At 41.1% G+C, this 27,489-nt stretch overlaps 1 protein-coding gene across 2 annotated transcripts in view; it reads right to left on the reverse strand.

Annotated features, from left to right (window-relative positions):
* The window catches only part of NBAS (NBAS subunit of NRZ tethering complex), a 1,021,307-nt gene that overhangs the window by 663,327 nt on the left and 330,491 nt on the right, over positions 1-27,489 (reverse strand). For both annotated transcript variants that reach the window (XM_089671087.1, XM_089671086.1), the window contains exon 29: positions 24,713-24,815. In XM_089671087.1, the coding sequence (XP_089527213.1) occupies positions 24,713-24,815 (103 nt within the window). The remainder of the gene's footprint in view (positions 1-24,712; positions 24,816-27,489) is intronic.

The following is a 27,489-nucleotide window of genomic DNA, read 5'->3' on the forward strand; positions in this document are numbered from 1 at the left end:
GGTGCCAGTAATATAGACCCGGGGTTCTTAAACTTTTTAAACTGAAGAACCAAAAAATTGGATTTTTTTTTCCTACATACTTACCTGTAAAATCCATTTCTTGGATTGCATCACAGGACAGAGAGCAGGCTATTCATGACTATGTGGGTTATAAGAGTACATCACGGGACACAGAGCAGTTTTTTCATGACTATGTGGGTTATAGGCCACCTATAGGTGAATGGACACTGGCCGAAAAATCAGAGAGGATTTATATAACCCCTCATATACGGGAAGCACCTCAGTTTTTGTAGCAAGCAATGACATTCCTGAAAGAGGGGTGTGACCTCTGTGTCCCGTGATGTACTCAAAGAAATGGATTTTAAAGGTAAGTATGTACAAAAAAAACATCAATTTTTATTGTACATCACGGGACACAGAGCAGGCTATTCATGACTATGTGGGATGTTCCAAAGCAATAAGAAATTTGAGGGGAGGGTGACACCATGATAGCCACCGTCAAACCTTCAGGACCTACTCAGTAGTTCGTAAAACACAGCGGCCAAAGGCAGAATCCTCTGCGGCTCTGACATCCACCTGGTAGAATTTTGTGAATGTGTGAACTGAAGTCCATGTAGCGGCCTTGCAAACCTGAGCCACTTATGCCTGATGTCAGATTGCCCAAAATGCCCCCACACTCCTGATGGAATGTGCCTTCACCCAAAATGGTGGGAGTTTACCTTTCAAATCATAGGCTTGAATTTTTGCCAGATCCAAAAATAAACGGTAGCCTTGGATGCCGCCTGCCCCTTCTTAGGCCCCTCTGGCAACACAAATAGAGCATCTGGCCCCCTGAACTGTGCCGTTGCATCAGTAAGACCCTTACAGCATGAATCACATCCAAGGTATGCAGAGATCTCTCTCTTGCTGACTGAGGCCCAGGAAAGAATGAAGGCAGAACTTATTCCTGATTGAGATGTAAACCAGAAACCACCTTTGGTAAAAAGCACAGATGAGGTCACAACAACAACACCCTATCATAATGCAAAACCAGAAATAGTGCTGCCAGCTCTGACACCCTTCTCGCAGAAGTGATTGCCACTAGGAACAACACCTTACCAGTCAACACGACCAGTAGAATCTCTCCAATAGGTTCAAATGGTGGCTTTTGCAAAACCTCCAAAACAAAGTTCAGGTCCGAAGGACACAAAGGCAACCTGATAGGAGGAGCCATGTGCCATACTTGTAAAAAAAAAAAAAAAATGCGGACCAAAGAGTGAGACGCAATGGGCCTCTGGAAAAAAATAGCTAATGCTAAAACCTGGGCCTCAATGGTACCAACAGCCAAATTCTTCTGTAACCCCGTTTGAAGAAACCTCAGAATCCTGACAAATCGTGGGTGCTATTTGTGAACCTCACACCAGGCAATGTAAGCCTTCCAGGTTCTGTAATAAACTTCCTTTCTAGCACCCAACATGATGGGAATGACAAAATCAGACACTCCTCTATCCTTCAGGACCTGGGTATCAATAGCCACGCCTTCAAATTTAACAGCCGTAAAGCTGGGTGCAATATGGGTCCTTGAGACAACAGGTCTGGCCGATATGGCAGGGCCCACAGACCAACTACTGCCATCTTCTCTATGTCCGCATACCAGGCCCTCCTGGGCCAGGCAGGAGCAATCAGTATCGCTGGAATAAAATAACTATAAGTCAGCACACATCAAAAATACAATACCCATTAAAGTCGTATCACAATCCTTCCCCTGAAGTACCAATATAATATATCAACCGACTTAAAATACACCCAAAGTCCAAATAAATGTCCAAATCGCGAAAAATTGTCCAAATTACATCCAGATCTTGATAAATAGGTACCCACTCGTACACAATGAAGATGAATCCCAGATGCTTTTCATATACCTCAAAAAAAGAAAAATCTAGACATAGTGTATTATCTTAGGTCTCAAAGACAGTGCCACACGTGCAGCATGCAAACACTAAAGTGCCACAGCAATCGCGTAAAAATACTCAATATACACCACTGCAAACCATATAGTAAAAGTGCATAATTACCCTAAATTCAATATAATCAACATGTAATCCAAAATTTTAGGCATGGAATATCCTCAGATTGACATCCTCTTCTCCAGACACTTCCCTTAGACCTCACAAACAGACCAGGGATCAGCGTATGAATCAAATAACATACAAATTTTATTGTAGCCACTTACATTATAAACCGATAAAAACAGCTTCCTGGTCCTGACGATGTGTATACAGCCATATTGTGGTATCAAACAGCTTCCTGATTATAAAAAAGTATATACTGCCACAGTACTTCTAAACACTGACACTCTAGAAGAGTGCCAGGAGTATACTGAGAGTCCCAGGAATACAGACCACCATGCGCTCCAGAATCCAAAATGGCCGCCACGGCACTTCCGGGAACGTCAATACGTCACGTGCCCCGCTACATTAGTTCTCCTTGGACAAAATGCAAACTCAGTATGGCCTTAGTCATTACATATGAGAAAATGTAGCAGAGTCTCTGCAAATGACCAAATTCATACAGATATTAGAATTTATGAAACACAGATTAAGGAAAATGTGGTTTAAATGGAGGTTTGTACACACACATAATGATACAAGAACATTGGCATTTTCCTTCATAACAACCTAACAACATAATTATTACTTTGCTGACAAAACCATTAATGTTATACAATTAGTCAATTGATAGCAAAATATCCAACAACACTAGCAAAATGTCCACACACTTTATAAAATGTACCAAGGTTAATAAAACACAAAAACATGCCTTAAATGAGGTAGGGCACACCTATACAAAATGTGGTATTGTAAGGGTAACAAACAGTTACAATGCTATCCAGAAAAGTATTTAGAAATATTTTCACACAGCATTCACACAACTTTCACACAAGATTCACATATGTTTCTAGTTGGATTTAAATAAAAAAGTGAATGCTGAGTGAACAATGTGTGAACAAAATCTAAATATAGACCCCATGTAAACTGCAGCCAGATTTCACATATCTCTTTGCCTTCAGCTGTGTATTCGTTTTGTGTACTATTGGCTTAATACACTATAGTTGGTGTAACGAACTAGCCCAACAGAGTTGGACGCGGAGTTCCCCTTTCTCTTTTCTTTTTAGTGGAAGTATTCCTCAGCCCTCATTCCCTACCCCCCCCTTCCTGAGAGGCAAACGTTATCTCCTGAGTGACAGATGGTGGGGGAGTCAACACAGGTGAAGGCATCCCTGGTTTGGTGCCAGCAGTCTGCGAAAGTGTAACCTTTCCCACCCATCATAAAACAGATAAGGCAGCTTCTCCCCAGACCTGAAAGAAGTTGGAACCTCATTAAACTGACCAGCAGTTAATTGAACATTCCTCAGGTCAGCTGTCACCTATGTTTCATATCATGGAGTATGAAGCTGTTAGTTTTAATTGAGAGTCCACTGACAAAATATTGTATTGGGGCAGACTCAGAGCCACCCCCCCCCCCCCCCCCCGCAGGGGGATTTTAAAAAGGACAGGCTGCAAGCCTGGAAAAAGCTAAGCTTAACACACATCTCCTGAGCTTAACATCGTAACAGAGGAGATCAAAGACCCTTCCTGCTCTGCACTTGGATCTGCTTACAAACCAAGGCACATTGGCAAGTAACTTAACCTTTTAACTTCCTTCCTATTATCTCTTTGCTGTACCTTTATATGCATATATATATATATATATATATATATATATATAGTTACATTTTCTTTGTAAATATTTTATTGCACCTGTTTGACTCTTTTAGTAATAAATCTTTCTTTCTGAAAGTGTTAAACTGTTTCTAAGCGCTTACTTGCAATTCACGAGTTCCTGCCTTTGAAGAGACGCTACTGTGTTTGTTTAATCCTCTGCCCAATCGGCCTGCGGTGACCGTATTGGACAGGCGACTTTTCAATCATTATAGTGTATATTTGATAATGGGAGTTTCCCAGTCTCCGACAAAAGTGGTGGCAGTAGAGGGTTAGTTGCGTAAGTAACCCGACCCAGTAACAAGCGCATTCAGGCTGCAGGCACCGATTGTAGCCCATTAACTGGACAATCGCTGTGCAGGGTGCAGCTGGGTGGGGCCTTGTTACGCGCGTCACACAGCGGTTTTAGATCGGCTGGTCCTTCGGTCACGAGTTGGTGATAAGGTCCGGGGTCTGACGCCGCGGGCGTGACGTATTACTGTTAGTCGCGGTCGTGCGATTGTCGCATGTTGGTGGCGGCGACCGTGCGATCGTGACAGTTGGTGGTTGTGGAGGAATGTAAATTGTTGCATGATACATCTGATTTTGGCACATTGCGTTTTAAGTAAACTGTTATGTTGAAGCGCATATAGATTATTTGGAGCATGATGGAAGCTTAGAAATAGCATAGTTTTTGAAACTAAAATAGTTATACAGACACCCTGTAGATTTTTGGACACATGATGGAAGGTTTAGCAATACCGCAGTTTTGGAAACAATAAAAATTGAAAAGATAATAGGGCACATGATGGAAGATTGAGAAACAGTGCAGTTTTGGAAACAATGATAATTTGAAACCACTGCCTATTTGATACAATGTTGATTTGATTACAATGTTGTAATTCTTGCAATGCACATCTACACTGTAAGAACAAGTCTTACTAATGTCATAATGCATGAGTATGGTTATTTACTTTTTTATACTACTCATGTATTTTACTGATGCCCACCTTAAAGCTGAACTTCACGAATTAGACAAAATCTACAATTGCAGTGGGGCCCTGAAATGGAAGGGCTTAAAGCTCCATAAAACAGAACTTTATTAAAACTGGAAATTCCACTCATTCTCCTCCTCCCTCCATCTGCAATCAATGGAAATTTATTTTTCAGGTAGCAGGTACTGGTAGCAGGTCTGGTAGACTCGCTCCCATTTCTGCTTTTCTTGCCTAGGCGAGAAGAGAGGAAGTTTGTGTGCAGCAGAGAGCCGGCTGTGAAACAACAGGAAGTCATAGCTGACTTCTCACAAACAAAATGGAGGTGCCAGGGACCCAAAGATTGGCAAAGAACTGGCCAGTGTGAAGATAGACCTAGATTCCAGGACTGTTAAGTGCCTGTTTAATAACAGTCAGCAGATACAGTATTTATATTTTTTCTTTAAATGTCTGAAGTTCCTCTTTAAGTTTAGGGGCAGCTGAAGAGGAAGTATTATCTTAAATCCTGCTCTGGGGGGGCTTCAACATTCTCCTCCAAAGTTTTAGCCCATGGGCAGTCTCTTGGCATCATTACGTACAATGCAGGGTTATTGATCCTGTATTGTACATGAAGGAGGCTATGACTATGGCCAGGAACGTCTTACTGAAAAGGCAGTGCAGGACCGATTGCACAGACTGAGGGAGCCTGCCAGAGCAGAGAAAAAAAGGTAAATATTTCTCTTAATTCTGGCATCCTTAGACATAACAATCCGTTAATCCTTGCAATGTGGGGGGGCCACACAAATTTTGCCTAAATCCTAGTGTTTAGCTTTAAATGGTTTTCCCTGCAAATATCACTGATATACATGTCTAAATGAACAACCGCACTTAAAACACATTCCAATGTAGATACAAAGCAGCAGCTTGATTGTCCTGTCCCATCATCCTCTTGGCATACTACTGCATGCTTCTATTGCTCTAAATGTTGACAAATTCATTTTCCGAACCACCAAAAGTTCATCAGGCAATGTATCTCCAAAATAATACATTTTCTAAGCCAGTTTGAAACTAATTGGTGGCTGAAGGAATTTCTTAGTACTGTATAGCACTGACACTTTAAGCAATACAATTTTCTGTATGAAAAAGACAAAGAAACCTACAGTGGGTACATTTTGGCATAAACTCCTGATTCACAGATTACCAAATTCCTGAACAAAATGACTGGAGCACTACAACAATGCTTTGGCACAAAACTAAAGCATCAGCAGGTAAACCCTGCTCTTTGTATACATATCAACATTTTTAATTCTGATTAAAGGGTACCTTTGTTTACAGAATTATATTTTAGCTGTGCCTTGTATCAGTATAAAGGGTAATGTGAACCATAAGAAGGTGTAAAAGTAACAATACTGGCCCCAGGTGACCATAAATGTATAAAGCTGCTGCTGTCCAACTGCATAATGCCATCATCTTAAAAGGTAAAAACTTACAGCTAGATTTTATTGGCGGTACTTGTACAATATCACTTCTTATGCTTGGAAAATACAGTGCCAACTTCTGTTACCAGTAAAAATATACTGCCATCCTTTATCTGTAAAATATGTCAGCCTCTGATATACTGTATGTGCTCACTGGGGCCATGTTGGCTTTTGTGCCTAAGGCCTCTTGCACACTGCATTCCTCCCAACGTTTTAGTGTGTGCAAGAGGGATATTTCAGTGTCCAACTCCATAGCGGAAAGCCTGCCAAAGTCTATAAAAGCTGCAGATGAACACTGTACCAAGTGGTATCAGCATTTAGAGCTCTGTGTGTTCAGGGACAAAGGTGTATTTATTATGGTCTTTTGCTGGCACTAGTTAAAAAAAAAGTTTTTTTTTTTATTTAATAATACTTACCTAGTTGGATGCAGCTTTGATCCAATGTAGCATTTGTCTCCTGCCGGCTCTAAGGTCTAAGAACTGAGCAATCAAACACTGTTGATCGCTCAGTTCTCCCTACCGTTCTGACTGGCTCTCACTGAAACATTAGGTTGTGGAAGGGGCAGGAGTGGCTGGCTCATGCTCCCAGCGACTTGCTGAGAGGCTGATCTAGATGCTGGTCCAGACATTTGGGCTTTAGAGGAATTGCACTCCTGTGATCCCCAGAAGTACAGCCAATGGCTATACTTCTCTTTTAAATGTAGTTTTAGAAAATAAATAAAATAATAGAAAAAAGGAAATTTTGACTTACCTGTGTAAATCTTGGAGTATATCTCCTAGATTGTAAGCTCCAAGGAGCAGGGCCCTCCTTTCCCTCTTATATTGAACTGTATTGTTGTATTGTCTACCTTTATATTGGAAAGCGCTGAGCAAACTGTTGGTGCTATATAAATCCTGTATAATAATAGTACAGGACACAAGCATGTAGATGACCTAGTAAGCTATCACTATTGTAGTGTCCTCTACTATATAAGTAAGAAAAATACATTGAACGATATATTAATGAATACAAAGCTGCATTAATTTGTGCCTTTTCTATTTGCCTTTGAGTTCAACTTTAAAATGTACACATAGATAAAACAGGTTTTTAGTTATCAATAGAGTAGTAACGGGTTTTAGCTTGTCAGTTTATCTTTTATGGTCTGCCCATTGTTAGGGAGTTTTCCTTATACTTACTGCCCTAGAGCAGCTGTAGGAAGCAAGAGGAAAGTGAGCAGAATTATTCTTGAACCATTATTGCCTAAACAGGTGTACCCATTGGAAGATTAATGCTCAATATCAGTCAACTCCAGCCCTGTACAGCAAGGCAGGAGTGTGAGAGGAAGAAGAAGTACAATTCATGTGCTGACATGAAGTCAGCTGTTAGGAGGACAAAGCAAGTGACAAGACAGATGAGCTCATCACTGTGCTGCTTCTCTTTTCATTGTGCAGTGGCAGGTTGGACTAGGTACAGGACAACCTGGGCTCGGGGGACATGGGTTGAATTATACTGACCATCAAATTGGTGAAATCTGCATGCAAAATCTGTGGTTTGAAGTGCAAAAAATTGCAGCAAAAACTGGTTTGAGAACACCTTTTTTTTACATTTTTTAAAGCACCAATAAAACATTAAACCACCAGAAAGAAATTATTCCTCACCACTTTAATGTTAGATGCTGATTCACAATGTTCACTGACATGCCTGCTTAATTGCAGCAGTTAGCCAGGATTTGCAGACAAGCCAGTTCAAAGTAAAAGCATATCTTCCCATCAGCTGCCACACTTCCAGGACAGATAATGATAAATCACTTTAATCCCCCAATAAAAGATACTTCCTGTGTTCATATAAACAGTAAAAAAAATGTCACATGTGCAGAGTCTAAGGGTTCATTCACACCGCAGCACCCTGTGGAAAATCCATGTTCCACATGCGCTTCCTGCACCGCATTCAAAACGCACTGTGTATGATCTGCTGTGGGTGTCAACAGATTCCTAATGACATCCCAAACACAATTTGAAAGAGCCTGTGCATATGCCTGCACTAGATCGCATGGTACCATGCAATCTGGTTGCAGTGCATTTTTAAAAGTAGCACATGCAATATGTTTGGTGCAATCAAGTGCGATTTCAGCCCATTCAAATGAAATGGGCTAAAAATTGCATCTCACTGAATCGCACAGGAAAACAAAGAATGTTCTTGTCCAATTCTGATGTGAACTAGCACCAAAACTTTATTAATTAATTTTATCTGGAGCAGAAATATAACCCAAGCGCTGCTAAATGTATCCCTATCATCACTTTTACGAAGGCCTAGTTTACACCTATACAGTTTTGAGCCATTTCTGCAGTGTTTTTAGTGGTGCGATTTTGCACACAAAATTTAATGACTTTTGATGCATTTTTTGTTTTTATGCAGGTTTAAAACACAAAATGCATCAAAAACACACTACATGCGTTCCCGCCGCATGTCCATTGAACTCTATTGAACCAAAAACACAGTGTTTTGTTTAAAAAAAACCCTTTCCAAACATGCAGCGGCTGAAAAACACATTGATGTGAATGTGTCCCATAGGAAACTTTGTTAAATGGGATTTATCTTCACATTTTGTATTAATTAAAAATAATTTCTGTGCAAAATGACATAAAAGTCTTCTCACACTACTCTAAGGCAATGACCCCATTAAAGTATATCCTAAATCCAAAATGTTTTAATTTAATTTAGTTTTGGATTGAGTAGGGAGAGGTTAGAATCCCTGTCGGGTTTTTATTGTTGTCTGTGTCGCTGCTGTGGAGCTTCACACTTTCCCTTTGTCCTGGTGAATATGGGGGTACACAGGCAAAAACTAAAAATGTATTCATAGTTAAAGTAGTATTAAAGTCTGAGCCTTTGGCAAATTTGGGAGCGTCGTCAGGGGATTAGCGAGAGTCAAGAGGGCATCGTCCACAAAAAGGTTCAACTTGAATTCCTGTCCCACGTATGGCACACCCAATATGTTACAATCAGCCCGGAGCGCTAAAGCCAGCGGCTCAAGCGCCAGGACAAAGAGTGCTGGGGACAGGGGATATCCCTATCTCGTCCCTCGCCAAATAGGAAAGGGATCAGAGAAATTCCCAGCGTATTTAACCAAAGCCGAAGAATACAAGGTTTGAATCTAAGAGAGAATAAAGTCCTCAAAGCCCCAACGAGACAGCACAAACTGCAGATATTCTCAGGATAGAGAATAAAAATCTTTATATATATATATATATCTAAGAACAGTAAGAATCCTGGGATTTTCTGCTGTTGTAGAAGCTGTCTAAGGTGGACCACTTTACGAACGTTATAACCCGCCTGCCTCCCAGGGACGAAACCTACTAGGACCCTGTGGACCAGATTCCGCAAATATCTATTGATACAAAGACTAAGGATCTTGCCCAATATCTTCAGATCTTCATTAAGAAGAGAAATGGGCTGAACAGCTTGCAGTTCCTGCACATCATCTGTCGTCTTAGGAATCATTGAGATATGAGTTCTGAGTGCATCTGTAGAGGGCAAAGAGCAAAATGTCTTATAACAGAGACTGGAAAAGCCATCAAAACCCGGGGCTGCAGTGGACCGTAGAGATTTGATAGTTTGAAGCCCTTCCGATACGGTTACACCGGCGTTGAGGGCCATCTGGGCCACTTGGGACAATTCAGGAAGTCGGAGATCTTGAAAGAAAGCCTCTGCCTGAGCCACAGGGAAGGGAGCAGGTTTAGCGTAAAGATGTGAAAGGAAGTCCACGAAACGGGAAACAATCTGCTGGGGAATGAAAGTACAGCCACCCGCAGGAAGTCTCAATCGGATTGGTTTTTGGGGTTTCCCCACAGAATTGAGTTTCCTGGTTAGCATCGGACCCGGCTTATGAGCACAGGAATAAAATGTATGTTTGGTCCAACGCAGGGCCCGTTCAGCCTCCGAAGAAGCAAGAAGGTCCAACTGTGCAGCCAGAGTCCTGTGTGCGTTTATGGGCCACGGATGGGATTGACTTCCAACAAGCATCCGCAGAGACCAGTAGAGAATGTAGATTCAACAGACGGCACTCCCACAGGGGCACTGCCGAAGAGACAGATCCCAAATTTTCCGTTAAGTATGCATGTAAGAAAGATTCTATTTGTTGGCAAGTAACCTGAGTGGCCAATAAAGATTTGTTAATGCGCCTGTGAAATGGGCGCCGTACCGACCCCAAGAGGGCAAGGAGTAGAACCAGGGGATCATGGTCTGACCAGGGCAAGGAGGGCATAGATATCCGCCTGACCAAGGGAAGCTGTTGGACATGCATAAATACATGGTCAATTCTGCAAAAACTGTCATGGGAATTTGAGTAGAACGTAAAGTGAAGTTCCCTGCAAACGTCCACCAGCCCCACCGTCTGCAAAAGAGAGTGCATACGTTCCTCTAGCACTAAGTCATGAGAAGAGGCTGCACCCTGGGCGTAGCGCCTATCCAAGGCGGAATCCAAGGTAACATTTGAATCTCTCAGAAGAAGAAGATGACCCTTGGAATGTTGGGAAATGATGGTGCAAAGATGAGGAAAATAAAAAAAAAGTATGCTGAAAGCAATTGGGGGCGTAGTAAGAGACAAAAGTAACCTCCTGGTCCCAGAGGGTGCCCTGCAGGAGCAAGTATCTGCATGTGGGGTACGCTATATTCCGAGCACAGATGAAGGTGAGATTGTGTTTGAAAGCTATCAAAATACCCTTTCTCAGGAGCTGAGGCTGTGTAAAAAGTGGGATAATGAGGCGAAAGATACCGTAGAGCGGAGAACTGAGAAAACCTGGTTTCCTGCAAACATACATTGTCAATTTGTTGCCATTTGAGGTGATGAAAAACTTTAGACTGCTTCTGAGGCAAATCGAAGCCTTGAATATTTTGTGAATGTACTTTCAAGAGAGGTGAGGCCATAGCGGGATCGGCGTAGCACGCTCAGCAGAAAAGGCCTACCCCACCCTCACCTAGCGGCCATTCTCCCTCATTCCTCCCACCACTTCATTCCCCTCAGCCAATTCCTACTGTGCCGCTACCCCCTCCCTCCTAGATTGTAAGCTCAAAAGAGTAGGGCCCTCTTACCCCTCGTACGTTGTTTGTTATTGTTGTACTGTGCCATGTATTGTCCCCCCTATATTGTACAGCGCTGAGCAAACCCTTTGGCGCTATATAAACTCGATGTAATAATAATAATAATAATAATAAAGGCATAAGTCAGCCAATAATTTCCACTCCCAAGGATGGTCTGACCATGGCATCCTGAAACCCAGCATTTAACAAAAACAGAAGGACCAGAAAAGAAAACAAGGAAAGAAAAGAAGACGACGACACCAGAAGTATGTACAATAGCACAGTCATATCACACCAACGGCAAAGTGCATCCTACACTTGAAGAATACCAGTTGGGGGTGGCTCTATCACCGGACACATGGCTGCAAATGAACACATAAAAACATAAGCCCTCAGGGGGGCAAAAAGGCAATAAATACAACAGAATTGAGCCCCAGAGTAATAAAAATATGAGTCCCTGTAAGTAGGTACATCCGCGGAAACCTCTCCATTGGAAACCCAGCTAAGCTTGGGTCCCAACCCCCTCCGGGTGTACCAATATAGGCCGCCGTGCTACCCAAACAACGCAGCCCAAGTAGTCCCATACCAAACTTCCCAGTAGGACCGACATCCTGGCACCCAACTAGGGCCTACCTGAGCCAACCTCCCTTCTCAGAGCCTGAGGGAACTTATTGCCCATTCCACTAATGGGAACCCAACCAATGTCGCCCGGACCTGTGGCCAGCCGCAATGGCAAAAAGTCATAGACCTCAAGTCCAGGGGGTGACACCCCATTCAAAGACAGAACCCAAGGGAATCGGACCAGGCCCAATCCTGGAACATTATCAAACTTGGAATGCCTAAAAGGCCAAACTCACGGTCCCGTCAGGAGAGTCCAATGGTGAAACACAATGGGGGAAGTCCTGGACACAGCTTCAGCCCAGAGACGAGCAAGATGGACTTGATTGTAGACGGGCCGAGGGAGAGACCTCTTCCTGTTGGATGTCCTCTTCCAGAGGTGGCCCAGAGAAAGTGGCCTCGCCGAAGATCCGGATGAACAAGTCGGGCTCTGCATAGTGCCTCCTGGCGGAAGAAGGTGTAAAGATTCTAGAAGAGAGTGGGCCTCCTCCAGCGTGGCAACTGAGTGGCTGCAACCCTTGTAGTTGAAGGTTAGGTGCAATGGAAAGCCCAATGCATATTTAATTCTGCAATTCACCAGAAACAAAGTGAAGGGCTTCAACTGGCAGTGCTTCTGAAGAGAGTGATGGGAGAGGTCCACGAAGAGCTGGTAGCGATGTCCCTGGAAGCTGAGGACCGGGTTGTTTCTGTCCGTCAAGAGGATAGTTTCCTTAGTGCGGTAGTAGGTAAATTTGATGATAATGTCTCTTGGGGGCCCTCTGGTCGTCTGGGACCCAATGCACGATGTATGCAGTCAAATTTGAATCGGTCAATGGGAATAGCGGGAGTCAGCTCCTGAAACAAGGCAGTAGCGGTTGAGGTGAGATCCGTGATGGTTTCCGGAATACCCCGTAAGCGTAGGTTGCCATCGCAGGACCGGTTTTCAAAATCCTCAAGTCGGAGTAGCGTGTCCACCAATTCTCTCTTAAGGTTGCACAGATTCTGTTCATGGCTTTCAATGACCGTGGTCACAGTGTTCATTTTATCCTCAAGGTCGTTCGTCCGGTTGCCTACTTCCCTAATTTCTCATGAAAGACGTTCTGCCGGCTTGGAAGTAGCGGAGGACAACTCCATCTGTAGCATGGATTTGAAGCGACCCAGGAGTTCAGCATCCCTCAGGGCTGGAGCAGGGGTCTGCAGCGGTGTCTCTTGAGGCAAAATCCGGCTCACCCACAGGTAGCGGCAGCAGGGGACCCAAAATCGAGGCCAGGTATTCAGTTGCGAGCTCCGACGGGTAGGCCACAAACTCTGGTGTGGCCTGCCAGGCATTGGAGGCATGGGCGGCCCCCATTTTTTTGCCCATCGGGGCAAAAGGTAGCAACTATCCAGGGCGGTAGGTGTGGAAGTAGGTGGCCCCCCTGAGAGTCGGCAGGTCGGCCAATGTTTCTGGTGGGCAAGGAGTATGCGCCTACTGAGCAGATATCTTCATATCCCTATGAATACTCTGGTTTCGGAATGTGCTTTCATACAGTATAATATGTACCCATAAATTCTCAGCATATAATGCATCATACACATATAGTATTGTCAAACATTTTCTTTGCCACAAATCCCCCTTTCCTTAAAGTAAGATTTATTACTAGTGAAATAAAAATAGCAAACGTAAATATATGTGAACAGTATATGTGAACCAAGTGACAAAAAACCTAAAAATAAATAAATAAAAATAATGGCAATGAGAAGTGCTCCAAAAGGGTAAGGGAAGCAACATATGTGTCAGGAATCCAACCGCGGTAGCCTCTAGCACTCCACAGACCGGTTCACCCAGCTGTGGTAGAGGCACCGTTGAAGGTGTATAGCGGTTAAGAGTCTGATGTGAGGCGGTAACTGAAGCAGCGTCGGGCAGGCCGGGTCAGTAACAGTGGTGGCGGTGTAGTACAGAATCAGCAGGCAGAGGGACAAACGGGTCACAACCCGGGTTCGTCAACAGGAGGTCAGAACGTATGGGGTTAAGCAGGAGAATGGTCAGACAAAGCCAGGGATCAGAGCAGGAGACAGACAGCAAATCAGGGTCAAGCAGGGTCGGCAACAAACAATCTACTCACAGGAACACAGATAAGACCATAAGGCACTTGAACATTGCAAGAGCCGGGTTTAAATAGCCCGCCCGACTCCTGGCAGGCGCTCCTGGGTCCTAGTGCTTGCCCGGCGCCGTCATTGGTGACAGATGCGCCTGGGTCCTAGTGCCCGCCTGCCTGTACATTTTGTCAGGATTCTACGCATGTGCAGATTCGATTGCCGCGGCGATCTTCCCATTCCCTGACAATATGCATACAACACTTCAAAAAAAAATACTAATAATAATATAGGTGGTGAATGTAGCCTGATGAAACATAAGCTAAAGTAATTATTTATTATGTGATAAAGCATACCCCATCTGAAACTCACCTTCCCCTGCCAGTAGACGCTCAGAAGAATCAGATGTAATCTAGATTTTTATCTAGAAGTTTTAACTGTATTCTATACCACCCTTATAAGGCAAGTTGTATGTAAAGGTGAGACCTGAGCACTCTCTAAACAAGATATATGGCTTCTTTAGAAAAGTCCTCCAATAGATGTAACAAAAAGAAGGCACAGCAGAAGCAATGATGATTGGTATCTTTTTTTGTAAATTCAAAGTTAAACAGGTTGAATTGTGTAAATCATGTCATCTGACTGGATGAAAATGACACTGACAGTAAATTCTATTAACTAAGTCAAGACAGAAAACAAAAGAAGGGATTGAAGTAGAAAGGGTATGATGCAGAAATCAGCTAGCAGATATTCATACCAGAGAGGAAGGTCAGCAAGACCAACTTCAAGTATAGTTACTGTGTGAAGATAAAAGAATCAGTTAACATAAAAGTTATATTATTCCTTACAATAAACCAACACTTACATTATACAAATACTAATTCACATGTTTTGCACATATGGAAGCAACGTTGGATCTGCTGCTGCAAAAAGTCATGACCTCCTTGAGATCTAGCCACTTTGAGGTCACTAACCTTCCAAAAGTAAGTGAGGTTTACTGTACGTGGGTGCTGATAACCAGAAGAATGGATAAAGCCAGTTGGGTACAGCTAATGGGTGACAACGGTCAGACAGCGTGTAGGCTTTCACAGCATGTTGGAACATTGCAACCTGCTGTATACACAGAAACATTCTTTATGAATTACTATAAGATATATACAGTATTTGTATGTATGTATAAATATACACATATACAAACAGTATATTATGAATTTCAGTATGCAAAGATAAGTCTACAGACCATGCAGGGATCTGAATATCCTTACATATACCCAGTGAAATAACTGGCCTCAGGTGATACACCGAGATAAAACAAATCCTCCTACATGCGATGTACCTGTCTATCTGTAGTCTTCTCTTCTCTACAAACATTTGAAATGCTGAATTTGTACAGCTTGTTTTAGAGTTCAGAAAAAAGGGGGCAGAAAGATGAAATGACACACTGCAGAGTTCAGTGAGGAGAGCTCTGAGAGCTGATTGGAGGGAAGAGACACCCCTCCCCAACACAACTCACAGGAACAGAGCTGAGGCTGTCAATCTGCTGGAGGTCCCTGCTCAGTCACCATTGTTCTCTTGGTGTCAGGAAAACTTGTCAGAAGTGATTCATGCTTACAGCTGAAGAATGAAGCAGCAGACAGAAATGACACCTATGTTCTTAAATGAGACCAGTATACACTATAGAGGGATATGCTTTTTTCATATTTCATGCCTGATGTTTACAAACATGTTAAAGTAAAAAAAAACAAAAAACAAAAAAACAAACATGAAAGATACATATATGTGGACTGCTATTGCTGACCTTCTTTGAAAAATGCTAGTGGCCTGGCTACTATTTATTTTAAAGATACTTCAAAACCCATGTTATTATGCGCCCTAAGTTTATCTACAGTATTTTTAGATTACAATCAGGTTTTAAATAGGAGCTCTGAATTTACAGGAAAGCAGGACAGATTTCAAAATTAGAAATAAGATAAGATGTAAGCAGGACTGTAAGGATAGAAATATTAGAGCTGCCATTGCAGACTTGTCTTTAAATGTGCAGACTATGGGACTATCTTCCTCATCCTGCATCCACTACCTATTAAGCCTATAACTAGATACGGTAAGTCTTAAAAGTGTAAACGTGTCTCTCCAATGCTTATTTCTAGGTTATTGCCTCACTGAATAGTGATGACAACATTTAGTATGAAAGCCCTGGAAGTCAGCAACTGAGGATGCAAAATTTTTATGCTAACACATTGTCTATCAATATATAAGCTTTCAACTCAAGAGTTTTCACTTTTATAAATGCACTTAGCCTGTGGTCTTGTAAACGTATATGGCCATTGAACTCCCTGGGAAATCCAAACACCTTTATAGTTTACAGCAAGGTGTAAGTTATCCAATATAATATAACAGGGAATTTAAAGGTCTTCGTTGAACCTTATTACCCTGAGCTTTATTTTGCCTTCAGATGTATTTTACAGTTAAATTAGGAATGGAAAAAAAAAGCAAGATACAAGCCACCCACTGTCTGACAAGCAACTTTGATTGCCCCAGTTAGTAGGAAGGGTTTTTTTTATATACTAACAATGTACAAGTATCTAATATTAAAAGAAAAAAAGCATTTGAAAACAAAAATAATAGTGTCTAGTGCTGGGCAATGAGGTAGCACTAACGTTGTGGAAAATAGATGCAGACCAAGCTCCAATTCATTTTTCATGCACAGACATCAGCGTCTACACACGATATTACTTTTAACTTATCTAGTGCAAGATGGGAGTTTTATTCATTGTATGAGGGTCGTGGACATTGATGTATTGATACTGCTACTGCAAACACAAGTATTGCTTAAATCAAGTGTAGCTGTGGTTTACAAACACATTTTGCCATATCAGATTGAATATGTATGGGACCGACGTATCTTGTAAAGTACTCTCTTGTATAATGCATGATGGATGCCAGTGTTTCTGTGCTTCCAGGTCCGTCCTTGGCACCTTCCTTCTCTGAGTTACAGCCCTGGAAAACCAATGAGGTCTCTGAGGAAATGCTGGCTTTCAAATACAACTGTCCTTGCTCCTGGAAAAGCCTCCAAAACCCCTCCAGACTTTCCAAAAAAGGCCATGCAAATTTATCTAAACAGCAGCCACAAAGCTTAGGGTGTCTGGTAAATGGCTAAGAACTCTCAGAGAGCTTGACATTTGGTGAAAGGTGTGTTGGATTCTGATCCCATAAAAAAACTCACCTGGCAATTCTTAATAATATTTACTCAACAAAACATAGTTGGCAAAATAAATCATGACCAGCGTTTCAGAAACACTCAAGCCCCCTTTCTCAAAGTTACATAGAGAAAGGGAGCCTGCACACTTCTAAACATATTGGTCTTGTTGAATTTTTGACTGCTATGCTCTTGTGAGTCAAAATCACTAAGAACTTGATTTATGATGTATGAGCTTTTCCTAACCCCCTCGTTATTGTGATACCACTACTTACAATGCACCCATGAGCCATGTGTGTGGGGTGGAGATTTCAATATACTGATCTCAGTATAGTTGCAACACACCGCCAATTTCCCCCTTGCTTTGACTGTGGGTCCTTCATTTTCATGATTCTAGGGGAAAGGTAGAGCAGTTCACAAACATATATAAAACATATGTAAATGTTTATTTACTTATGTATGCATACATTTATATATACAGTGCTTCTGGCACTATGAAGTAATTAAAACTCAAATTTTTAGAGGAATAAAAAGGAATTTTGACCTGTAAATTCCATATCTTAGAATACAGGACAGGACACAGGCTGGATATTCATAGATTCTGGATTATAGGCACTACCTTCAAGTGACTGGATATGAGCAAACGTTATGCTGGGCATGCCCCCGTGCTGTACTTCTATAACTCCAACTCAATGTGTAAGTCCTCCATTTTTTGCAATGCAAAGGAACCCAGGAATAGAGGGAGGGTGGCTTGTGTCCTGTTCTTTACTTTGAGATACAGAATTTACAGGCAAGTCATAATTTCTTTTTTCCTTACCGTACATTACAGAACACAGGCTGGATATTCATAGACCAAAGGATGTCCCTAAGCAATGAAACAAAAGAGTGTGCAACAACAAGGCAAACAGAACACTGCCAACAGGCCAAACAAAACAAACAAGGAACAAAGACCCAATTTAGAATGTAGCTGAAAGAACTTTGCGGTTGACGGCTAAATCCGAAGAGGGCTGAACATCCACTTGGTAAAACCTGGGAGAAAGTACGTACCCAAAACCATCTGGAGGCTTTACAAAGCTAGGCAACAGATGTTTGATGCTGGAAAGCCCAGGAAACTCCAAATGACCTTGCATAAGTATTGGAGGTACTCTATATTTGAAAGCATAATAAGACTTTGACAATGATACGCCCACCTCCTGGAGAGTGTCCTTCACTTGTCTGGATGTTGTAAATGGCTTTTCTTTACCATAGAGAGGATCCTGTGATCATCCACCACTGTTGTCTTCCGTGAATGTCCATGCTTTTTTATGTTGCTGCGCTCACCAGTGCATTCTCCTTTCCTCAGAATATACCAAACTGTTGCTTTGGCCACTCCCAATGTTGCTGCTATCTCCCTGATGGATTTGTTTCATTTTTGAAGCCTTGCAATGGCCTGTTTCACTTGCATGGACAGCTCCTTTGAACGCATGATTAATCGATGCTTGATGAAGAAATAATGAAGATGTAGCCCACACCTGGCCATTAAACAGCTTTTGATTCAAATGTCCAATTACTTTTGGTCCCTTGAAAAAGGGGGGATGGCTACTCTTAAGAGCTGTAATTCCTAAACCCTTCCTACAATTTACATGCCGTCAAATTAAACCTAAGAGTGTGTACTTTCAGTCTATATCCATTATATAACTATAGCTTGAATATGTTTTGGTAAATACCTGAAAAAAATCAAAAATTGTGCCTGTGTCCAAATATATATGGACCTAACTGTGTGTATTTATATATCTCCCCTTGGAATGCCAGTTGTTGGCAGTTATTGAGATCCTTAGGCAGCAACAGCAGCAATCATGGTACTCTCCTCACAGGTTCAGTTTTACATGGCTGGCTTCTTTCCATGAAAAGAACACTGAAATGCTTTCCACAAAGGACTATTTATTGGAAACAATATCTGTATGGATGGAGAACTTAGGAACATTACAGAACTATCATCAGAACCAACTTCCTTTGTGACAGTAAGGATAAAACGTTTATGAAGTTGAAATATAAAGTATAGGTCTTTATTTATTAGTCTGAAATCCAAGGGAGGTCTGAATGTGTTTTTCCCTTCCTCAGAATTATTTGCATTTTATTATGGTGGAAAAATGACACATTTCAGGTCTTTGTTGAAACTCCCATATGCCTTTTCAGAGAGATTCCTACAAAGCTTTTCTAATTTGCTTTCAAAGCAAGTCCCAGGAGAAGTGGAGATTGGCAGTCAGATCCAACTAAATCTGTAAACTGTAATAAAAAGCTTCACATCATTTTCAACTTTTAACAGATGTCAAGCTTTCTAAGTAAATTATGCCATTCGCAGGCTTGTTCAGGCTTTGTGTGCTTACTTGATTAAAGTGAACATGCAAATAAACAGCGGGCGTCAACACAAATTCAATTTCGTCTTAATATCAGCATTTTACAAATAGCAGCGCAAGGTTATTCTTGGGCTTTGAACATCAGGAGTTGATATACGGTAGGAAAGTGATGGCACGGCTTGTGCATCAGATCACAGGGATCAGACTGTGTGTGTTACGGTCCCACGCTGGTCCTGTCCCTCCCTGCGCCATAAGTGAAAGGCATGGCAGCGTTCCAATGATAAAATGCATTTTGAAGAACAAAATACTAGGCTGTCTAGAGCACATCTGCTCTCATGTGGTGTTTGAAAAGAACATAAAGCATTAGTTAAGACTGAGCTGTGTTATACCAAGCTGTCTGAAATCAATTTCTCCATACATATAAGAGAGAGAAATAAATATAAATATATATATATATATATATATATATATATATACACACACACAAACAGTCCCCAGACTGAGAATGGGTGGGGATTGCCAAAACTATTGTTCTTGTCCACACTCATGTAACTTTACAAAATAACCTTTGGAAATACATACAGTATATACACTCACCGGCCACTTTATGAGGTACAGCTGTTCAATTGCTTGGAAACACAAATTGATAATCAATTACATGGCAGCAAATCGATGCATTTAGGCATCTAGATGTGGTGAAGATGACTTGCTGAAGTTCAAACCAAGCATCAGAATGGGGAAAAAAGGGGATTTAAGTGACTTTGAACGTCATGCACAACCATCTCTAGGGTTTACAGAGAATGGTTAGAAAAAAAGAGAAAATATCCAGTGAGTGGCAGTTGTGTGGATGAAAATGCCTGCTTGATGTCAGAGGTCAGAGGAGAATGGGCAGGTTTGAGATGACAGAAAGGCAACATTAACTCAAACAACCACTCGTTTCAACCAAGGTACGCAGAATAACATCTCTGAATGCACATGTCGAACCTTGATGCAGCTGGACTACAGCAGCAGAAGACCACACCGGGTGCCAGTGTACCCATCTTCAGATGGCTACTTCCAGTAGGATAATGCACCATGTCACATAACCAAAAGGTCGAGTATCTGGCTGCTCGTTCCTAAATGAGTACATGTACCAAAAGTCCCCCCAGTGGGACTTTGTTGCAGCAATAAGATATTACACATATATCCAAGAGAACATATTTGTAAAATAATTATCAGCTTTATTACATACACATATGTTGTAAGCCTTTGCGGCTGTTGGTTTGTAGTTCTTAATTAACTACCAGGGCGCTAGTGAGTGTTCTAGGTATTTTACGGAGTCTTCTTGTCATCGTGTAACTACCTGCCCATACGAGGTACAAGCAGACACTGAAAGTCTGCAGCATCCTGAGTTTGCACCCGTAATATGCTGATCACGGATGCTTTATAGGCTCCTTAAATAAATATTACATTTTTTTACCTGTAAAAAAATGTGCATTTATTATTTAAGTGTACTCTTGCCTACCTAGGTTCACAGAAAATGATTTTTAGTTAAGGATCCCAGACAGGACTTCCAGTTTTAGAACAAAACAAACCTAACAGGTTCACTTTAATAACCAAAATAAGTGATACAATATAAAGGAGATAAAAAAAAAATGTTACATAATGTGGAGAGGAAAAAAAAAAAAAGACAACTTGCAGAATAAAGTCATCACACTTCAAGCTAAGCTTGTCACATTGTTCAGCTCATTAAAGTTGACCATTCACCAATTATGTTAAGAGTCCTATAGCCAGAGTATCCAGCATAGATATGACACTGGCTCCATTTGTCTAGAAGGATGTTATCTCAATGTTATTCATTTTCTCGACATCTGCAATCTGCTTTACATAATGACTTTCAGCACGTCTGCCTAGTGACAGCAGATAAGAGAGGATTCCTGGAAGACCAGCTCCTCTTCTAATCAATTCACACCACCCTCATGTTAAAGCACAGATTACAATGAAGTTTAAAATGAGGACTAATGCTGCATTTATGAATGTTTGAGCGGATGTTCCCCAGTAGATTATTGTTACGTAAACTGAATCTAATGATGCAATTTGTGGTGACAATGTGGACTATAGGCAACAGGCCATATTGGTAGCAAATTGGAAGAATAAAACATAGAATGTGATTGGCTGCTACTGGCAAATAACTATAGAACAGCATTTGCGTATGGTTAACTTTACTCAGCCCAAGCTTGTGCCGTCACAAGTTGCACCACTGTTCATGGCTAGCCTGATTGGATCTCTGAATATTGTACGTCATCAAAACAAAAAGTTTAGGCATTCCTAAAAATCCTTTATCAAAGACAATACATATACAGTGAAATTGTATTACAACCCAAATTCCAAAAAAGTTGGAATGCTATGTAAAATCTACATAAAAACAGAACGCAATGATTTGCAAATCTCATAAAGCCATATTTTATTCACAACAGAACATAGAAAACGTATCAAATGTTTAAACTGAGAAAGTTTTGAAAAAAAAAATAAAGTAACTTTGAAATTGATGGCAGCAAAATGTCCCAAAAACATTGGGATAGGGCGAAAAAAAGCTGACAAAGTAAGTGGCACTAACAAGGAACAGCTGTAAGAACATTTTGCAACTATAATTAGATAATCAAGTCAGTAATATAATTTGGTATAAAAAGAGCATCTTAGAGAGTCAAAATGTGTCAGAAGTAAGGATGGGCAGAGATTTACAAATCTGTAAAAAGCTGCATCTAAAAATTGTCAAACAAATTCAGAATAATGCTCCTCAATGTAAAATTGCAAACATTTTAAATATATCATCTTCAGTACATAATATGATTAAAGGACTGTAAGACTGCCATCAATTTCAAAATTATCTTTCTTGTTTCCTAAAATGGTACATTTTCCTAGTTGAAACATTTGATATATTTTCTACTGTAAATAAAATATGGGTTTATCAGATTTGCAAATCACTGCATTCTGTTTTTATGTAGTTTACACAATGTTCCAATTTTTTGTGAATTGGGGTTGTACATCTGAAACCCATAACAGAAAACATATAAATACCAACCTTGTAAATGTGTCTATTTTAAAGTACTACCATGAAAGTTTCACACTGATCTGCTGCAAAAACACAGCTTTTTGCCACGCTTTTTGCCATGCTCAGTGTTTTTTTTAAAGGACACGTGACTTAAAAACTGCACCAAAAAACGCTTCTCAGAGGCGTTATTGGGGCGCTTTTCATGCATTTTTCAGGTGGGAAGAGGTGTTTTAGGGTGTTTTCTTTTAACTGAACAAAATAGAAGGTCAGTAGAACATTGTACTTATGTGTACCTGTACTACCCTTAACAAAAATACAATTCAGCAGAAACTATATGCAGGCACCTATAGGTGCACATACCCTTCAATGGCAGAACCCTCAAAACCCTGCTAGCCTTATTAAATAAATAATAACTTCATATCCTGAAGCCCAACTCATCTTTTCCAGCCTACTGTTGTAAAGTTAAAGTGGAATGTCAGGTAAAAATTAAACATTGGTGAACAGACAGCATTTTTGATGCAGAAGAGACATGCTTTGTCTCTTCTGCATTAAAGCTACCTACCTGCTTGTCCAACCCTGTACAGTGAGCAGCTCAGGTATAGGTCACAGTACAAATTTGGCAATGCTGAATTTGACGAAACTCCAGCATATTCGTGGGAGTGGCGTCATTCCTGCCCAGCCAATGACAGCGACCAGTATTCGGGACCCAGAAGCTGGCTGCCTGAAAGTGTCACCAAGAGCTATGGAACATCATATCGCTGGACTGGAGGTGTAAGTATTGTTCCAATTTAAGTATGCAAAGTAATGAACCCTTAATAAAGTGTGGAAACTAAAAGGGGTGGCTTGAATGCAAGTTCAGAACGAAGGTCATCATAAGTGTTCATACGTGCCTGTATATATTTCCATATAGCCATTTATATCAAATAATTTGAGTACAGATTCACTTTAAAGTGAACCTGCCAGCCATTTTTTTTTTTACTCCTAAAATACTTGGTATTACTTAATTTATCTACATAACTATTTGTACACCTCTGAGAACTGAGCGAATACATGAATACTTATCACTCAGTTCTCCATTTGCTCTGTCACTGTCAGTCAGCGCTCTCTGCTCTGACCCTCCAGTGCTCAGTTGAGCGCTGGGCAGGAGAGTGGGCAGGCACAGATGACCTTGGCTCTCAGCAAGCCAGCTGTCAATCACACGTCTGGGTGGATCCCTGTCAGGATCCTTCCAGAGCCCAATGTCGGATGATTCTGTGTCACCGGAGTGCAGAAATAAGTGCCATTCCTCCTTTTCAATGAGGCACTTTCACTGGATAGTAACGGCAGTCAGCAGAGCTCTATCAGAGCTTTTTCAGTGAAAAAGAGAACCAGTTTCAGAGACACGCATAAAGGATGTTTTTTTGGCATGGTGCATATGCTGTAAGCAGGCATCTGGCCTGCTCTACACTAGATCTCTAAAAAGTTTAAAACCGCACAGAGGTTCCTATTATAATGGACCTGTATGTCAATCTTAACATAAAGCCATGTTAACAGTCTTCTGAAATAGATTTCCTGCCAACACCTAATATCTGTACTTTCTTTTTCTCCATCAGCTCATCCTCCACAGTTGTTACCTTTTGTATCAATTGACCCTCCCTTTTAGAGTGTAAGCTCTAATGAGCAAGGCCTTCTGTTTCCTATTGTATTAGATTGTACTGTCTGCCCTCATGTTGTAAAGTGCTGTGCAAACTGTTGGCACTATATAAATCCTGTATAACAATAATAATAATATTATTATTAATAATAATAGTAATAATAGATGCATAAGTAATAATAAAGAGCAGAAGTATTTATCTTACTATAACAAATGCTGCTTCAAGATATCTGCAGTGTTAACCACACCTCGGAGAAATAAAAGGAGGTGGCCGAAAATTGTCGGCCAAACAGCGGCCGCATGCAATCAGCGGCTGCTGTCAATGCAGATGGAGGAATCTTGTTGATTTTTTTTTCCCTTCATTTTCCCGCAGACAGAATGAAAGCAATCTATGTGTATGGCTAGCTTCAGTTAGGTGACCTCTATTAAAGGGGAAAAAGATCGACTGGTCCCAAATGTGACCCTCCTCTTCAGCAGACATCTGTGACCAAAGCCACACCGTGAACACATTTAACCAACACTAGAATCTGACGCATGCAAAAAGATGGAGCTCATTAGCTCTGTAGATGGTAACCCAGCTCAAGCTATGGTACAACTAACATGGCTTCATTTGTTTGTATTACCTCATAGCAGACATCGGCACTTAGACACTTGTACACATTCTGCTGCATCTCCAGTATATCTTGAAGAAGACCTGTCCAGTGACTCTCACTAACCGGAGGTTGCCTAGAAAGGGAAAGATAAAAATGAATGTCCACATAAATAAGGCAATATAAATTACACAAACTGCTGACATAAGTTTTTTTTTTTTACAAATACATAAAATTAGCAGCGACCTATGACTGACATGTAATGTAATTTTCCTCTATCATGGCAACATACAGAATACATTTGCATTATTACCCAAAACATGCTGCTTCTAGAATTAACCCATTTCTTCAAAAGCAGCAGAATCTGAGGTCTGTGAAATCTGGCATTCCTAGCATCTTCATCCCCTCCTAAATGTAATCCTGTTAGGCCTGCTGCAGTTTAGGATCATAACAAAGGCTTATTGCACTAAAAGCTCCAAGGCTCAGTTCACACTGCTGAAACCCCATTGTCGTACAATTTTCAGTGTGACTTTCATGCAACTTTGGAGTCCATGGGACAAGTCGCATCAAAATAGTGTAGGAACCTTTTTTTGAAGTCACTGTGACTTAAGTTGTATTGATTGGAATGGAAGCAATTGAAAGAAATGTGTTTTGACTTGTCATGCGACTTCACATGTTGCAAGTCGCATGAAAAGCTGCAGCAGTGTAAACTAGGGCTTAGGGTTTAAAGAAGAACTGAAAGTACAATGGTCGTCCTTTAAAACAGTCCCTTTTGTCCTTCTCACCATGTGAAAATGCAAATAGCAGCCCTCAGCTCAGATCTTACCTTGTATTTCATATGCCCAGTCTGTCCTTTTCAACTGTGTCTGCTGGATCTGTCATTATTTGAGTATTGGGCAGCCCTGGGTAGCCCTAGCTCAACAGAAGTCTACTTTAAACAGAGCCAGGTGGGCAATTATTACCCAGTGACTGCATCCTATCAGATCAATGTTCGGCAGTGACAAGAGCCACAGGAGCCTGAATACAATGGAGAATGCTGGAGATTGCTCCACCCACGCTGTTTAGGATGAATTGAAGAATTAAGTGAATTTCTGTCTTTCTCTTCCATGCTAAAAAAACTAAATTCAAGCCATCTATGCCTAGCTTTTAGCCAGCAAGGTGAGCTGTACGGAACAGGATCCCATTGCTACAAGCCACTTTCCATCAGCAGATTGATGGATCAAAGGCAGCCCATTATAGTCTATGTAGAGAAGGATGTCTATGCTAAGACTGTTGTCTAAACATTCTATCTGCAAGGCACCTGACAAGCAGAGTAAGATCTAATATGGATATCTGACAACTGTATTTCCAATGTTCCCTGGCTATATTCTCTGCAATGGAAATGTGGAAAATTCCGCATTGTGGCCACTATGGATGGCCCAGACTATCATAGGAAATAAGTAGGGTCTTCAGCACCATCTAGTGTCATAATGCGGTATTATTTGCATTCATACATTTGAATTGCAGAGAATATAGCCAGAGAACATTCATTTTGCCCCTTTCACACAACCTGCATTTACATAAACTTTTCATGGATGAACAGCTTTTATAAATGCACACCTTGGTGTAGGAACACTAAAAACATATTTCAATCAGGTAAATAGAAAATATTTAATATTTATCATATACAACCAGTGAGTGTGACTCTAGGACTCCAGGTTGCCACACAACTAGTTTATTACCATGCTGTGATTACAGAATTGACTAAATTTAAATTTGAAATTGTACATCTCTCAAAACATATCTAGACCTAAACATAAATCTTTTTTGTGTAAGCTGCTAGTCGCTTCAATCCTCCAAGTGATGTAGATCAACATAGACAAACATATTTAAAGTCCAGCCTGTGTGTCGAGCATGTTTCCGTCAAGAGATACAATGGAGGAGTAAACATAGCCACCCAGGGATAAGAAGTGAGTTATTTGCAGGATCACCAGGTGAGAAAGTGAAAGAGCCTGAAAAAAGGAAAACTAATACAGCCATAATAACGAAGGCCTAGCAACGTGCAATATATTACATTTTTTGGGGGGGTTTAGATATGCTGGAACGGTGCTACTTTGTGTCTTAGTGTCTGCACATACAGCTGATTTGCTGAATGCTAGTCACAAAGCAAAAGCATGCTTTCAATGGAAATGTAAATACATTGCCAAGTAGCTTTCTTACATAAAGTCAACTTGCATTTTTGATTAAATGGACCTTTAAGCAAAAGCAGGGGCTCAGGGAGATCTCAAACATGGCTGCAGATTATGAGATTCTAGACACGTCCGTGAATTGTGTCCTGTGCTCTTATGAACATCTTTCATATGACCTCAATGAGTTTAGGATCAGTGCACATCATCAGTGCTATACAGAATGACATGCTGTGTATTACGGAAGAGAGCCAAGTGCAGACATGTGTCATTCTGTGACCCGGGACCTAATCTCCCAAACACACAAAATCCCAGAAGCATCAAGTGCATAAAAGAACATTCACATTTAATTAAGTGCATCAGCAACAGGCTTAATCATGGAGGTTGTGTCTTCCATTAGCTGATGCAATTATCTCTGAACTGTCAACTGGGTCCTAAGGGAAAGAAAAATCCCTTTATCAAATAGTCTATTTTCTATCCTCTATTATTCTAATATTCCCTTCTTGTGGGGAATGGGGTTTGCCTAGACCTGAGTGGCTGTTCATATACATTATAGCAGTCTGTAATGGTAAAGGTATCCATGCATAAAGTCAAAACGTCAAAAATTTGGGATGACTGCAACTTAATAATACATCAATATGACAG

The sequence above is a fragment of the Staurois parvus genome, unplaced genomic scaffold (genome assembly GCF_062004578.1).
Source record: "Staurois parvus isolate SC_StPar_1 unplaced genomic scaffold, SC_StPar_1.0 ptg000098l, whole genome shotgun sequence".
In the NCBI taxonomy this organism is placed as follows: domain Eukaryota; kingdom Metazoa; phylum Chordata; class Amphibia; order Anura; family Ranidae; genus Staurois; species Staurois parvus.